General features: G+C 72.2%; 2 protein-coding genes across 3 annotated transcripts; one reads left to right on the top strand and one right to left on the bottom strand.

The window, feature by feature from the left end:
* Positions 1-2,331: 2,331 nt before the first annotated feature.
* On the bottom strand, positions 2,332-7,815 carry LOC149854370 (uncharacterized). Its single transcript, XM_090025079.1, has 4 exons — positions 7,731-7,815; positions 7,082-7,203; positions 5,136-6,665; positions 2,332-4,880 (listed from the first exon to the last, which is right to left on the bottom strand). Exons 1-3 carry the CDS (start codon positions 7,813-7,815, stop codon positions 5,316-5,318), a joined length of 1,557 nt encoding a protein of 518 aa, XP_089881205.1. The 3' UTR covers positions 2,332-4,880; positions 5,136-5,315.
* Positions 7,816-9,285: 1,470 nt separating this feature from the next.
* Positions 9,286-13,366, top strand: HIC1 (HIC ZBTB transcriptional repressor 1). Of its 2 annotated transcripts, none has more exons than XM_090025930.1 (2): positions 9,286-10,022; positions 11,297-13,366. In XM_090025930.1, exon 2 carries the CDS (start codon positions 11,317-11,319, stop codon positions 13,219-13,221), a length of 1,905 nt encoding a protein of 634 aa, XP_089882056.1. In that variant the 5' UTR covers positions 9,286-10,022; positions 11,297-11,316; the 3' UTR covers positions 13,222-13,366. The 2 variants fall into 2 exon arrangements, with proteins under 2 accessions (XP_089882056.1, XP_089882057.1); XM_090025931.1 differs by lacking the exon at positions 9,286-10,022 and adding an exon at positions 10,377-10,735.
* The last annotated feature ends 1,541 nt before the right edge of the window (positions 13,367-14,907 follow it).

The raw sequence follows: 14,907 nt of genomic DNA, 5'->3' as shown, positions 1-14,907 counted from the left end.
TGCAGGACCCCGGCACGGCTGTACGAGCACCCGTGGGGCTCTGGTGTGGGGCCAGAGGATTGGAAGAGGGCCAGCGTGGTTCCCATCTTCAAAAAGGGAAGGAGGACCCGGGAAACTATAAGCCAGTTAGTCTTACCTCTATCCTGGGTAAGCTCTTTGAGAGAGTTATCCTGGCACATGTCCCCGAGGGGCCGGGGGGAGATTATGCTTCAGGGCAACCAACACGGGTTCATCAGCGGCAGGTCCTGTCAGACCAACCTGATGCCTTCTATGACCAGGTCGCCAAATCCTTAGACACAGGGGGAGCAGCGGACCTCCAGAAGGCCTTCGACACTGTCTCTCACCCCGTTCTCATTAGGAAACAGGGGGACTGTGGTGTCGACCCCACACAGTCAGATGTGTCACCAACTGGCTGGGGGCCGCACCCAGAGAGCGGTGGTGGATGGGTCATGTCCGACCCGGAGGGACGTGGGCAGTGGGGCCCCCCAGGGCTCGGTCCTCGGGCCCGCACTGTTCAACATCTTCATCAGTGACTTCGATGTGGGGTTAAAAAGCACCTGTTCAAATCTGCAGACAACACTAAGATGTGGGGGGATGTGGGCACGCTAGAAGGGAGGAATAGGCTACTATCAGACCTAGACAGGTTACAGGGGCGGGCGGATGAGAAAAGGTGGGATTCAACACCGACAAGTGCAAGGTGCTGCACCTGGGGAGGAACAACCGGCACCATACCTACAGGCTGGGGAGCTCCCTTCTCTGCAGTGCAGAGGCGGAAAAGGATCTCGGAGTCATCGTTGACTCCAAGATGACCATGGGCCGGCAGTGTGGGGACGTGGTCAGGAAGGCCGACCGCACCTTATTGTGCATCCACAGGTGCATCTCGAGCAGGTCCAGGGAGGTGATCCTCCCCCTCTATGCAGCACTGGTCAGGCCGCAGCTGGAGGACTGCGTCCAGTTCTGGGCGCCACACTTCAGGAGGGATGTGGACAGCATGGAGAGGGTCCAGAGGAGGCCACTCGCATGATCCGGGGGCAGCAGGGCAGGCCCTAGGAGGAGAGGCTACAGGACCTGAACCTGTTCACCCTCCAAAAGAGAAGGCTGAGGGGGAATCTAGTGGCCTGTTATAAACTAGTCGGGGGGAGCAGCAGGCACTGGGGGAGTCCCTGTTCCCCCGAGCACCGCCAGGAGTGACCAGGAATACCAGTCACAAGCTGGCAGAGAGGAGATTCAGACTAGACATCAGGAGGCGCGACTTCACCATCAGGGCGGCTAGGATCTCCAACCAGCTCCCAAGAGAAGTGGTGCAGGCTCCTACCCTGGGGGGCTTTAAAAGGAGGCTGGATGAACACCTTGCCGGGGTCATTTGACCCCAGTACGCTTTCCTGCCGTGGCAGGGGGTTGGACTCAATGATCTGCTCAGGTCCCTTCCGACCCGATAAACTATGAAACTATGAATCCATGGGCAGGCAACACCTGCCCCTTCCCAGTCTCGAGCAAGGGGAAAGTGCAACAAGTATGTCAGCTCAGGATGGCAAAAAATGCCTCTTCCTACTGCTTAGACCACAGCTGGAGGACCTGCCAGTGCACTGCGAAGGCCACGTCACAGATGGGGCAGGCACTCTGCAGTGGGACTGCTGACTGCCTCTGTAGCCTATACATGCCAGGATCTGTCTCTCTTGCACAGAGGCAGGTTTGACCAGCCCAGGAGGACACACATAACTCACCGGCCAGGCACTGCTCTGAACCCAGCAGCACTTACTTTAGCCCCTGAACTGGGCTGGGGAATGCTGCTTGCCATGGGCACCCAGACAGCACTGAGCTTCCCAGCTCTCCAGATAGATGCTTGAAATGGTTTTGTTCATGTCTGCTATTAAATGGACAAGGAAAAGCGATTCAATGACTTAGAAAAGCTAAACAGACAGTAGACAAGCCATCCACAAATGCCAGTGTTCGCAGAGCTACAAGTGGCCCAGCAGCCCCCTGCTCCCGTCTCAGCACACCCCGTGTTACACCAACCCAGTTAGCTGCTCCTGACTCAGAAAACACAACCTGTTTGCCGCAGGCCAGTTGCACCTCAGTATGCTCCCCAAGATTTCTGGGCCCGCAGCTGGGCTGCATTCAGGCTGGACCAGCACCAAGCAAGAACCACCTCCACGGCCCAGTGTGCCGCCATGCCTGCCAGCGGGAGGTGCTCTCTTCCCACCCAGCAGCAGTGTGGGGCACCAGTCTGCACTGCGGCCCCGCACCTCATGTTGGTGGCCATGGGGATGCATGCCAGGCCCATGCCAGGTCCTGCGCTCTGGGCTGCAGAGGTGGCTCCTGCCCTGCGCCTTGCAGTGGGCACAGAAATCTGTGGAGGGGGCGATGTGTCCCCTTGATGCGTCTCCTGTGCCCCCCACCCCCCTATGCCCACACCCCAACGAGGGGCAGGTGGGCAAGAGCGAGGGGCAGCAGCAGGGCTAGGGCAGGGGCGGGAGGACCGGGGGTGAGGGGTGCCGGCAGGGCCAGGAGCCTGTGGGTGGGAGTGAGGGGCACCAGCATGTCAGGTTGCTCAGCACCACAAAGCAGCGGGGGCGTCCTGGTGAGCGAAGGGGCAGGGGGAGAGCTGATTTTCTATGATAAAAAAACGAAACTCAGACATCAAATTGTATAGTGACTAAGAATTTATTTGAATGATTGAGGCACTGGTAGGCTGCCAAATTGCTTTAGAAGTATAAACACATCAATAAAGCGTGTTCCACCGGCCCCTGCCGCGTGGCATTTCGTGTTAATCACAGAAATGTGGGGGGTTTCAATCGGAGGTCTCGGGCTGTGGAGCAGAGGAAGGCGGGATCGCCGCTGAACAGTGTCCAGGCCCCCTCCGCCGGCGGCAGCGCTCCTGCGGCCCCTCCGCGGCCCGGAGCCTGCGCCGCTCCCTCGGCTCCCCGCTGCCGCCGGCCCCCGGCGGGCTTCCCCGACTGCGGCCGCGCTCCCACCCCGCACGGGTTCGCCGCTGCAAAACCTCCGCTCCGCTCCCGGCCGGACCCGCGCGCTCCTGCGCGGGCCAGAAGCCACGTCGGCCCCTCCTGGGGCCGCTCGCCGCCGCCGCCGCCCTCCTGTCACGGGGCGCCGGCCCGGCCGCGGCTCCCGGGCCCGCTCCTGCCCCGCAGGCCCCCAGCGCGCCCCAGGCTGCCGCGCTGCGGGGGCCGCAGTGCCCGGTCAGGCCCGGCGGCCCACGCGAGCCCCGGCCCCGGCCCGCCGTAGTCTCCTCTCCGGTCCGCAGGGCGGCGGCGTGCCCCCCCCCCCCCCCCCGCGGAAAGCCACAGGCGAGCGCCCGCGGCTGAGAGCGGCCCGGCCCGGCCCGCCGCGCCCGCCTTCCCGCCGGCGCGGAGCGCAGTCCCGAAGCCCCGGGCCCCCGCGCCGGGCTCGCAGGCGGCAGCCCCTTTGCAGCCCCGCTTCCTCCTCTGCCTCTCGGGCCCGCTCTGCCCGCACAGGCCTCGCCCCAGCCCCGCACAAGCCTCCCGCGGTCCCCACGGCCCAGCCCCTGCCTCGACGCCGCGTTGGGAATCGCTCCCGGGACACGGGCCCGGGCCCGCCGCCAGCAGGCACCGTGACATCGCACGAGGTTCGTGCCCACGAGGCCCCCAGGCACGCCGGCCGTGTCCGCCAGGCCCGCGGCGAGGTGGGTGCGGGCCTGCTCTCTGCCGCAGCGCGCCGGGAGCGGCCTGGGCCTGCCGGGGCGCCGGCCGGGGCGGGAGTGCGGGCGCTGGTGACCACGGCCCTCTCTGCAGCCGGGGCGGGGGCCGCAGCGTGGCGGGAGCCGCCTGTCAGGCCCCCGGTGCGGCGCCGTGGGCCCTGGTAGCCGGCTTCCGTCCAGGGAGGGCGCTGGCACCAGGCTGCGGAGGGGAAGCTCCCTGCCTGGCACTGCCGCCACGGTGCCTCCCCTGTGCTAGGGCGGGGACAGCAACGTGGCTCTTCCCCCGGCCCCGAGTTGTGGTTGCTTGAGCCAGCGCAGGTGTCACCGGCCCCAGGGCCTACGCATGTCTCCGGGACGCCCGCGAGCCCCGGGGCGGGACGCCGAGCCGCCGCGGCGCGTGGCTGAAGCGAGGGGGCTGCTGGCTGCGTCCTCGGCTTGGAGCGAGGCCGGGACGAGCTGGGCGGTCAGGGCTGCTGCCAGGGCGCAGGCTGCGAGCTTCACGCACTGCCGGTGCCGCAGGTGCCGGCCGCCTGTCTCGCGCCGCAGCCCCGGCCCGCAGGCCGCGCGGCTCCAGGGGCGGGAGCACGGGCCGCGTCATGGCGGAGCAGCAGCCCCCTCGCGAGCCGCAGCCTCACCCGCCCCCGGGCCCTGCGCCGCCGCGGTGTTCTTGCGGGTCCGCGTCTCCCCGCGGCTTCTCGGGAATCCTCTCCGGCTGGCTGCCGGTGTCTCCCGCACCGCCCGGGTCCCGCCTTAAGGCCCCTTAGCAGCTCCTTACGCGGCTTGGGAACCCCGCCCAGGCCGCGGGACTACGATCACGGCACAAAGCCGCGGCACTTGCCTGAAGAAGGCCATTTCTGCCGGAAAGCTGCAAAGAAGCTTTTTCCCAACTCTGCAGTTGGTCTAATAAAAAAGCATCGCATCTACCAAAGACTCTTGCCCGGCAGCGGGGGCCTGCTTGTTTGCTTTCCCCCGGGCCTTTCGGCCAGGAGCAAGCAAGACTAGAGGAGACCTGAGCACCCCGGTCGCCGGGTCTGCAGGGGGACGTGTGCCCGGGTCCGAGGCCTATGTGCAGCCCCAGCGCGATGGGTCGGCGGGAGGGAATACTTGCCCGGGGTAGCGCCCGATGGACTGGCACGACTGGGCCCTGCTCGGCGCGGGCTTGCAGTGCGGCTATCCGGGTTGCCCAGGAGACCTGGGAGCGGGTCTGGCCCTCGAAAGAGACAACCATTAAGTGAAAGAAAGCCGCAGGGCAGGGCGACGTGATCCCGGGGCAGCACAGCGCTTCCCTGCCTGCCTGGCCCTTCCGGCAGTTTGCGCTCTCTCTACCCCCGCGTCTCTCGGCAGGAGGCGGCCGTGCGGGGCTCCTGGCTCCCGGCCTCGCCCCGCGCCCGGGCCTGGGCAGGTCGTCGGCCAGCGTTGCCTGCCCCGCTCCTCCACACCGCCCCGAGCGGGGCCTTACCGCTGTTCTCCCTCGCTCCTGCGCTGCGGATGCGGCCCCACGCCGCCCCCGCGGGCCCGGCCCCCGCTCCGTCGCAGCCGCAGCCCCGAGACACCCGCGGCCCCGCGGCGGGACGTGATGCGGAGGCAGCGGGTGCGGGTTGGCGGTCCGGGGCCGAGACCTTGCGGGGGGACGGGGGGGCTACCGCCGCCGCCGTGCCGGTCGCGGCCGTCCATCAGCAGCCGCCGGCGCGGAGCAGCGGTTCAAACGACACCTGCCCCGCGCCCCCGCCCCGCGCCGCGTGTCCCAGCCCCCGTGGCTGTTCCTCGCGGGATGCTGGGGAAAACGCCCAGAGCCCTCACTGACCCCTCCCACTGCACCAGGGAGGGTAACGGGCACCCCCCCCCGCCCCCCCCGTGGCCTGGGCTTCGCGTGCTGCTTCTCCCCAGCTCCCTCTTCCCACGCGGCTTCGGGGCGGGTTGTGCGTGGGGAGCGAGGGCAGCCGCACGCGTGGCTAAGGGCAGCGGGCTTTGAGGACGGGAGGTGCCTCTGCCCCGGGGCACCATGGCCGGCAGCGGGGGTCGCTCCCGCCGCGGGGTCGGGGCACGCACCGCACGGCAGCGCTTGCTCCGGGATGCCGGAGCAGCCCCACGCGGCCCGCGGGGCGCGGGGCCATAGTGCAGCGCTGCCCCGGGCCGGGACCTCAGTGGACGGCCCCGCACCTGGCGCGGGTTGTGAGGGCGCAGCGCTCCCCCGGGCCGCTGCCGGCTCGCCCCGCGCGGCCTCGCCCGGGCCCCTCTCAGCACGCGCCGCACCCCCCGGGCGCCCCTTGGCACGGCAGCGCGGGCGCCGGGAAGGGGCCGGGGTCGCTCTGTGGGGGCGGGGGGGACTCCAGCCGCGGCGGTGGGCAGCAGGAGGGGCTGCGCCCCCCCCCCCCCGCTCGCTGGCAGGGCTGCCCCGCCCGGGCGGCGGCCGGGGAGCCTCCGCCTGGCGCCCGAGCTGCGGGGCACAACGCGGGCCCTTCCGCAGCCCACGCTCGCGACCGCTTGAGCACGCCGTGCCCGGCCTCAGCGCCCGCGCGTCTCCCGGGGGCTGGCAGCACCCGCGCCGGCGGCCCGGCCCCTGGCCGCCCGGCTCCCGCCAGCGCCACGGCGCCCCGGGCAGCTGCCGCGGGGCCCGCGCCCGGCCGGGCACCCGCCCAAGCACGCGGCGCGGCGCGGCTTCTTGCCCCCGAAGGTGCCCTGTCCCCGAGCGACCACTCGCCCGGAGTCCCTCCGCGCGACACGCCAGGCCCTGGGAGGCGCCGCCGCCTGCCCGGGCTGCGGGGCCAGCGGGCGCGCCGAGCCCCGCACAGCGCCGCTCGGACGTGCGGGAAGCGCCGCCCTGCCCGCCCCGCTCCCGCCGGGCCCGCGGCGGGGAGGCTGGCCCCAGGCGGAGGCCCCGCGCCGCCCCGGGACGCCGCCGGGCCCGGGCCCGGGCTCCGGGCAGCGGGCACCGGCCGGGCTCGCCGCCGGGGGGAGCGGCCGCCTCACTCCGCAGCCGGAGCGCCGCCTAATTGAACCCATGTGTGGGCTTTGGGGAGAGGCTGATCTCGGAAACGGGGCCCTTTGGAGACCAGGGGCTGTATCCTGTCCAAAAGCCCCGGTCCCACATGGAGCCAGGCATGCGAGCGCGATCCAAACCGCAGCTGGGTTTGAGCGGCGGCTCCCAGCATCTGGGCTCATTTGCTGCGCCGTGATTGATCGCGGGGAGGGGGCACAGGCGGGAGACGCTCCAGCTCAGACCTCCCCAAAGAGCCAATGACTTAACCAGAGCTGTTTCCAATCTGCTCAGCACATTGAGGCGAAAGTGCCCCCTCCCCGCGCGCTCCCGGTCACACACGCTCCTCTGGCCGCAGCCCCGGCACCTCCCGTGCAGCGCTGTGGTCCCGGGGGCGGAGCCGGGCACAGGCCCCCGCGCCGCCACACACCGCCGGGCCCGGGCTGAGAAGTCCCCGAGCTCCCGCCGCCCCCGAAGCGCTGTGCCAGGCCGCGCGTGCCCGCCCCGAGGCCCCCTGCCACGGCGGGGCCGCAGCCCCCACCCGGGGGCCCTGCGGACACGGACTGCAGGGAGCCAGCGTGGGGCCACACCCGCGTGGGGCAGGGGCAAGGGAGGCGAAGCCCGTGGCCAGGCCTCTTCCCAGCCCGGCTGCTCCCTGCAGGGCTCCCCACGGGCCGGGGCCGCCGCTCCTCGCCCCGACGGCTGAGGAAGAGACGGGGCAAGCGGGCAAGAAACGGGAAGACCCCACCCGGCGCCTGACTCCCACTTGCCTGTTTGGTCCCCGAGTCTCTGCTCTGGGTAGGGAAGCTGTGTGTCACCAGGGGGAGGCACGGACCCCCTTTGCCACAGGGAGAAGCCCTCTCCCAGCTGGTTTTTGGGCTGATCTGTGCAGTGCAGCCCCGCGACGTCCCCCGACGGGAGCAGTTCCTCCCAGCCGCAGCCAGGACCTGCTGCCAGGACCTGGGCTCTTTCCAGCCATTAAGTGAACGGGGGAAAAGAGAGAGAAATGAGTGCCTGGGGAGCTGGGGTTGGACCTGGTGTCATGCCCTCTCTCCGCTCGTGGGGTCCAGTGGGTACGCCAAGGCTGCTGCCTGCCCTTCAGCTCCAAGCCTGCCAGGCCCCGCGGAGGCAGGCGCGACCGTCCCAGGGCCAGCGGGTCCATGGGCCGAGTTGCAGGACGCCAGGCAGGGACATCCAACTTGTGGGAGGGGCTGTGCACCAGCCTGTGCCCAGCGCCGAGGCGGAGCGGAGCAGAGCGGACCGCACCGGTGCATCACCCCTTACCCTGCAGAGCCGTGTGCCGGGCCCTGCCACGGCGCACACGGCCTGCGGGATGTGGGGCTGTGCTGGCTCCGCACCAGGAAGCATCAGGCTGCCTTGGGCGACCCGTGTGCCGCCTGCATGGCCCAGCTCAGCGTGCAGCAGGCTCCAGCCAGGCCGCCAGAGCACGCAGATGGGATGCTGAGGGCCTAGCCTCCACTGTGCACGCCCGCCCGCACGTGCCCGCTCTCGCGACACGATGCTCCCGCTGCCCGGTACACACGGACATCAAGATACTCACCAAGGCACTTGCCCACACACGTGCCAGCTCTCTGCATGACACAACAGCCAGATGCCCATGCCTGCACTCCCAGGAGCAGCTCAGAGACCCACAGCTCCCCGGAGGTGCCTGGCTATGGGGAGCCCCGGCAGGCGCGGCCAGGCTCGCAATCCCGTGCCCTTCCCCGTGGGCAAGCCGTGAGCTGCTTTGACGTCAGCCAGCCCGAGTGCCAGGGTCCTGCTCTCCAATTACCCACGGGAGTGGGGCAGGCGGGGGCTGGGCCTGCCCTGCAATTTCCAGCCGCGCACAGCGCCTGGGACACGCTGCACTAGGGAGCCCGCGGCAGATTACAGGGCAGAGTAAAACCCAAATCTAAACAGGCCCACGGCCTGCGGTTCACCCAAGCCCCGACAGACAAGCTGGGCAGAGCAGGCCGCCGGCAGCGCGGGTGAGAGTGGCTCGCCTCCCAGGCCAAGCCGCAACCTGCGCGTGGTGGGGCAAGGCGGGCGAGGGCACGCAGGTGCGAGCGGAGGCCCGCGGAGCAGGGCAAGCCCGTGCCACTGTCTGCATGCTCAGGCGCCGGCGCCTGCTGTGCATCCAGCTTGCCCACCTCCCCTGGGCCCTGCCGGGAGCAGCCGCCCTCCACACAGCGGTGGGCCGCGTGCGGGGCCCGGAGGGGCAGGGCGAGGAGCGGAGCAGGACCCACCAGCCCTGCAGGGCTCTGGGTGCACCCAGCGTGCTGGGCCGTGAGAAAGGAGAAGTGAAAGTGAGAAACATGAGGCTGCTGCCCCGGGCCCAGCTGGCCGGCAAGCTGCCCCCGCCCGGGAGATGGCCCTGGGCCTCTGCCCAGCAGCCGCCCACCGGGCGTGCAGGAAGCGGAGGGAAGGCCTGGCACCAGCTTCCCCTTGCTGCGTGGCAGGGGCAGGGGCAGGGGCAGGCTCCGGTGGCTGCCATGCGCTTGGCGGGGCACTGGCGCGGTGCCGAGGGGCGAGCGGGGTGCTGTCCCCGTCCCTTGTCCTGAGCCCCCGCCATCACCCCGCGCCCTCCCGCTGCTGCCACAGGCAGCTCCGGCACCTCAGAGCCCGGCACAAAGCAGCCCGCAGCGCAGGGCAGGCCTCGAGGCAGCAGCAGAGGACAGAGGCCCCCGGCTCCCCGCTGCGCCGCACCAGCCCCGCGCCGCCGGGCCCGCGCCACTCGCCGCCGCTGCCCGCCCGGCGCCCGGCGCGGCACGGCCAGGCGGCAAAGCGCCCGGCCCGCGCGAGGCAGCCGGCACGAAGCGTCCCGCTGCGGACGCCGAGCCCGAGGCGCGGGGCAGCGGCGGGAGACGCCCGCGGCGCTTGCAGCGGGGCGGCGGCTCGGCCGTGCCTGGCGGGGGCTGCGGCCAGCGCCGGGGCCCCTCCGCCGCGCCCTGGAGCGGGGGGCCCGGGAGCGGCCCGTGCCCTGCCCGCGCCGCTGGAGGGCGGCCCTCGCTCGTCCCGCGACTCCTCGAGACCGGCGGAGGCGCCGCCCGGGCCGGGGCAGCGCGGGGCCCGATCCCCAGGAGGCGGCCGCCGGCCCCCGCACGCGCACCCGCAGCCCTGCCCCCGCTTCCTGCAGCTGCCCGGGCGCGCTCCGGGCCCCGCGCCGCCCAGCCCCGCGGCTCGGCCTCCGGCTCCATTGGGCCTGCCCCCGGGCCCCGGCCCCCGCCGCTTCCCGCTTCGCGCCGCCCTGGGAGCGGCCCCGGGCTCCCCCGCGCGGCGGCCCGCAGCCCCGACCTGCCCGAGCGCGGGCGCCCGCCCCGTCGCCAGCTCGTCCCCGGCGGGCCCGGCCGGCCCGAGCGCGGCAGCCAGGTGAGTCGGCGCCGCCGGCCCGGGCCCCGCGCCCGCACCCCGACGGCCCCGCGCTGCGAGGCGAGGCGCGGCCGCTAGATGGCGGCGTCCGTGCGGGAGAGCGGGCGGGCGCGGCGGCTCCAGGCGCGGCCCCGAGGTAGGCGCCGCGCGGGACTCCCCGGGCACGGCGGCGCGTCCCGCTCCCTGCGGCCAGCGGGCGGCGGGGGTCCGGCCGGCCCGGGCCGGCTCTCACCTGGGCCGGCGAAGGGCGCGATCCCGGCCGGCGGGGCGGCGCGGGGCGGGGGCCGGGGTCCGCGGGGAGGCGCCGGGGGCCCCGCCCCGCCCCGCCCCGCCCCGCCCCGCCGGCCCCGCCCGGCAGGGGAGGAGGAAATCAGCTGCAGTCCCTTTAACAGGGCTGGCGCGGCGCGGAGTTCAGGCCGGGGTCAGGGGGAGTTCGCGCCCGGGCTTCCCCTTCGCGCCTCGCCCGCGCCGCGGCACATGGGGCCCCGCGCCCGGCCGCGCCGCCACCCGCCGCCTCCCGCGCCCGGCCCCGGCCGCGGCCCGCGCCAGCTCGCAGGGCGGCAGCGCCTCGGCGGCGGAGCCCGCGGGGCGGGCATGGGGCGGCGGCGCCGGGCGGCCGCGGGGCGCGGGCGGCGCGGGCCCCGGCGCTGAGCGCGCCCCGGCGGACATGCGAGGCCACAGGGAGCTCGGCTGGCCGGCGGCGGAGAGCCCAGGTAGCGGGCGCGGGCGCGGGCGCGGGCGGGACGGCACGGCACGGGCCGGGAAAGCCCCGCGCGGGAGGCGGCGGGTGGCGGCCAGCCGGGTCCGCCGCGCCCCGCGCCTTCCCCTTCGGGCCGGGCCCGCGCCTCCGGGGGCAGGGAGTCCCGGCGCCGCCGCCCAGCCGCCGGGTGCGTGGCCGCGGGCGCGGAGCAGGCCGGGCGGGGGCTCGGGCTCGGGCTCGGCGGGGCCGGGCCGGGGCAGGTGCGGCGGCGCCGGAGGCGCGGGCAGTGATGTCACCGCCCCCGGTGCCTCCGGGGGCTTCACCCCCACCCGCGCCGGCGGGGAGACATGGCAGGATATAAGCGGTGGCACCAGCGCGCCGCAGTCAGTGCGGGGCCGGCTGCGTCCCGGCGCGGCCGCCGCCCGAGCGGGAGCGGGAGCGCGAGCGGGAGCCGGAGCCGGAGCCGGAGCCGGAGCCGGAGCCCGAGCCCGAGCCCGAGCCCGAGCCCGAGCGCAGGCGGGGCCGACGCGGGGCCGGGGCCGCGGGGCCGGCGCTGACGCGGCGTGTGTTGCAGGTGGCGGGGCGGCGAGCGCGATGCTGGACGCCATGGAGGTGCCGAGCCACGCGAGGCAGCTGCTGCTGCAGCTCAACACGCAGCGCACCAAGGGCTTCCTGTGCGACGTGATCATCGTGGTGCAGAACGCGCTGTTCCGCGCGCACAAGAACATCCTGGCGGCCAGCAGCGCCTACCTCAAGGCGCTGGTGGTGCACGACAACCTCATCAACCTGGACCACGAGATGGTGAGCCCGGGCGTCTTCCGCCTGGTGCTGGACTTCATCTACACGGGCCGCCTGGGCGAGGGCGAGCCGGGCGGCGAGCCCAGCCTGGGCGCCGTGCTGGCCGCCGCCAGCTACCTGCAGGTGCCCGACCTGGTGGCCCTGTGCAAGAAGCGGCTGAAGCGCAGCGGCAAGTACTGCCACCTCCGCGGGGGCGGCTACGGGCCCTGCGGCAAGCTGGGCCGGGGGCTGCGGACCTCCACGCCCGTCATCCAGGCCTGCTACGGCGGCGCCCCGCGGCCCGTGCCCCTGGACCTGCCGCCCGCTGAGCCGGGCGTGCCCCTCAACACCCAGTGCGGGGAGCTCTACGCCTCGGCCGCCCCCCGGCACCCGCACGGCTTGTGCCCGCCCGAGCGGGCCTGCTCGCCCCCCTGCGGCCTGGACCTGTCCAAGAAGAGCCCCGCCGGGCCCGCTGCCCCGCTGCTGCCCGCCGACCGGCTGCACCCCAGCGAGGCGCGCGCGCCCTCGCTGCCGCCCCGGCACGACAGCCCCCCGGGCAGCGCTGCCCTCCTGGCTGCCCACGGCGCGGCCTACCAGGAGCCCTCGCCAGGCGGCGACCCCCCCGACCACTTCCGCGGCAGCCCGCCCAGCGCCGAGCCCCCCGGGCGGGCCGAGGGCCGGGAGCTGCTCTACCGCTGGATGAAGCACGAGCCTCTGAGCAGCTACCTGGATGAGTGCGAGGCCGACAAGGAGGCCGAGCGGGAGGACAAGGGCGAGGGCTCGCCGGCGCCTGCCCCGACCCGCTACGCCAGTGTGGAGAGCCACGACTTGGAGCCTGATCCCAGCACCAGCGAGGAGACGGGCAGCAGTGAAGGCCCCTCTCCCACCGACCCGCTGGACCGCTACTGTGGCCACCTGGCCTACGAGCCCGAGAGCCTGGGCGACAACCTGTATGTGTGCATCCCCTGTGGCAAGGGCTTCCCCAGCTCGGAGCAGCTCAATGCCCACGTGGAGGCCCACACCGAGGAGGAGCTGTACCACAAGGGAGGGGCCGAGCCGCCCGGGCCCTTCCTGGACAAGAGCAGCCCTGGCCTGGGCGACATCCTGCGGCCCTACCGCTGCGCCTCCTGTGACAAGGCCTACAAGGACCCGGCCACGCTGCGGCAGCACGAGAAGACCCACTGGCTGACGCGCCCCTACCCCTGCACCATCTGCGGCAAGAAATTCACGCAGCGCGGCACCATGACGCGCCACATGCGCAGCCACCTGGGCCTCAAGCCCTTCGCCTGCGACGCCTGCGGCATGCGCTTCACCCGCCAGTACCGCCTCACGGAGCACATGCGCATCCACTCGGGCGAGAAGCCCTACGAGTGCCAGGTGTGCGGCGGGAAGTTCGCGCAGCAACGCAACCTCATCAGCCACATGAAGATGCACACGGCCGGGCCCGACGGCAAGCCCAAGCTGGAGCTGCCCGACAGCCTCTATGCCATGGCCCGCCTGCCGCCCGACCAGCTGGGCCTTCAGCCGGACAAGGTGGCGGAGCTGCTCTCCCACACCCACTTCCTCAGCGACCCCAAGGCCATGGAGAGCCTCTATCCACTGGCCAAGTTTACGGCCGAGCACCTGGGGCTGAGCCAGGACAAGGCGGCTGAGGTGCTGGGCCAGGCCCCGCACCTTCACCTGGATGCTGCCCGGACCATAGATCGCTACTCGCCCACCTAGCGACTGCCGCCCCCGTGCCCCGTGCCCCGTGCCCGCCGAGGCCGCGCTGTGGCCAGGCCCCTTCGCGCCACCGCCCCTCCCCAGATGGGTCCCCCCTCTGGGGCCTTTCAGGGGTGACGGCCATAGCGGGGGCTGCGATCGCCTGGCAGCCGGTTCCCAGGAGCCGGACGGACCTACCTGATGGCGCTGGACGTGCAGAGCAGAGGTGGATGGTGGGAGCACCCCCCACCGGTCCGACCCCCTCTCCAGCGCGGTGGCTGCCCTGAGTGGGCCGGTGACTGGGCAGAAGCCTGCCACCTACCTCGGGAGCCCAGCGCCCATCTCCTGGAGCTCCTGCCCTGAGCCATGCCCCCTGCTGAGAACGAGCCCTGCTGTGCCCACTGCGTTCGTCCCCTCCGCCCTCCCCAGGGAGACCCCCGGGCAGCCGGGTCCCTGGGGGCTGCAGGGCAGGGCTTGCCCGGAGTTCCTGGGATTCTGCTGCTGCAGCTCCAGTTCCCCGTTTCTCTGCGAGGATGACCTCCCCCGGTCAGGGAGGGAGGGCCCTGCCCATGGCAGCAGCAGTCGTCCGGCTCCTGGATTTCCACCCCCCTCCCGGGGGCATCAGGACTGGGACTCCCTGGGTCTGTGCTGGAAGCACTGCACCCCAGAGCCAGCAGACCCCAGCCTGACCTCACCTCCCCAGCTCCTCTGCCAGCAGCTGAGCCTGCGTACTCTGCCTGGGAGCCAGAGGAGAGTGGGGTTAGCTATGTCCCCAGCCCCTCCCAGCACCCGTGGCCCCTCCAGGCCACTCACCAAAGATCCTCTGTCACCCTAGGGCTCACCTGGCCCCCCGGAAACCAAAGCACTCACCAGGGTGGGGGGAGCAGAGGCCCCATCGCTGCCTGCACTCAGGGACAACCCCTGGGCCCTGCTGACCCAGGCCGGGCCTGGCAGCCTCAGAACCCCTGTGGGGGCAATGCCCAAGTCACCTGCCCCGGAGGGAGCTTTTCTGCAGCCCCCGACCCTGCATCCGAGGCAGGGCCCGTCCCCAGACTGAGCCCCTGGGAGCCCCCAGCAGTTCTTCATGGCGGGGCACTTGGCCCACAGCGACTCGCTGCTGCTGGGGGCATGGGGGAGCTGGGCAAGGCAGGGAGCTCCTGCTTACAATCTCTTACTGGACTTCAAGGCGCTGGGCTCCCTTCTTCCCCATCCCTGGCTGGGCTGCCGAGAGCTGTGTCCAGCCATTGCCGCCGGGCACGAGCTGTCCGTGTCCTGAGAGGTGGCAGGGGAACCCGTGCTGCGGGCTACGGTCAGTCGGACAGGGCCAGGCTTGCCCGGGCACTACTGGAAGGGTCCATCCCTGTGGAGGGCAGGAGCGGGGGGCACAGGGCATTGGGCTGAGCCTTCTCCACTCGCCAGCGGAGCTGCCTGGCCCGGGGCGTGACAAAGACAAAGCAATCTGGTTTGTCAGCTACTTCCATGCGGGAGGGACGAGCACTGGGCAGGAGAGGGCAGGCAGACGGTGCCTCTGCTCTCTGGCCAGCTGGGGCTGGCCACTCCAGGGGCAATGGCACGACGGGGGAGGGGGGCACGCAGCCAGCGCCCCCGTACAGCAGTGCAGCTGGCTGTCCCCCGGCTAAGCCACGCTGTCTTCGTGGCGGTAGCTCCCCTGTGCCCCGGGGAGAGTGGGCTGCAGCTGCCAGGGGC

Source organism: Crocodylus siamensis, chromosome 13, assembly GCF_052110815.1.
Source record: "Crocodylus siamensis isolate JL-2025a chromosome 13, ASM5211081v1, whole genome shotgun sequence".
Taxonomy (NCBI): Eukaryota; Metazoa; Chordata; order Crocodylia; family Crocodylidae; genus Crocodylus; species Crocodylus siamensis.
The sequence above is the reverse complement of the archived record's forward strand: the minus strand, read 5'-3'. Positions and strand labels throughout refer to the sequence as shown.

Coding starts and splice junctions, on each gene's coding strand:
- LOC149854370 (XM_090025079.1), bottom strand. CDS start 7,815: ATGGACCCGCTGGCCCTGGGACGGTCGCGCCTGCCTCCGCGGGGCCTG. Junction 7,204..7,730: donor GGGCAGGCAGCAGCCTTGGC/GTACCCACTGGA, acceptor CCGTGTCCGCAG/GGCCCCCGGGTGGGGGCTGC. Junction 6,666..7,081: donor CTCAGCCCGGGCCCGGCGGT/GTGTGGCGGCGC, acceptor GGGTTCAATTAG/GCGGCGCTCCGGCTGCGGAG.
- HIC1 (XM_090025931.1), top strand. CDS start 10,690: ATGCGAGGCCACAGGGAGCTCGGCTGGCCGGCGGCGGAGAGCCCAG. Junction 10,736..11,296: donor GCCGGCGGCGGAGAGCCCAG/GTAGCGGGCGCG, acceptor CGTGTGTTGCAG/GTGGCGGGGCGGCGAGCGCG.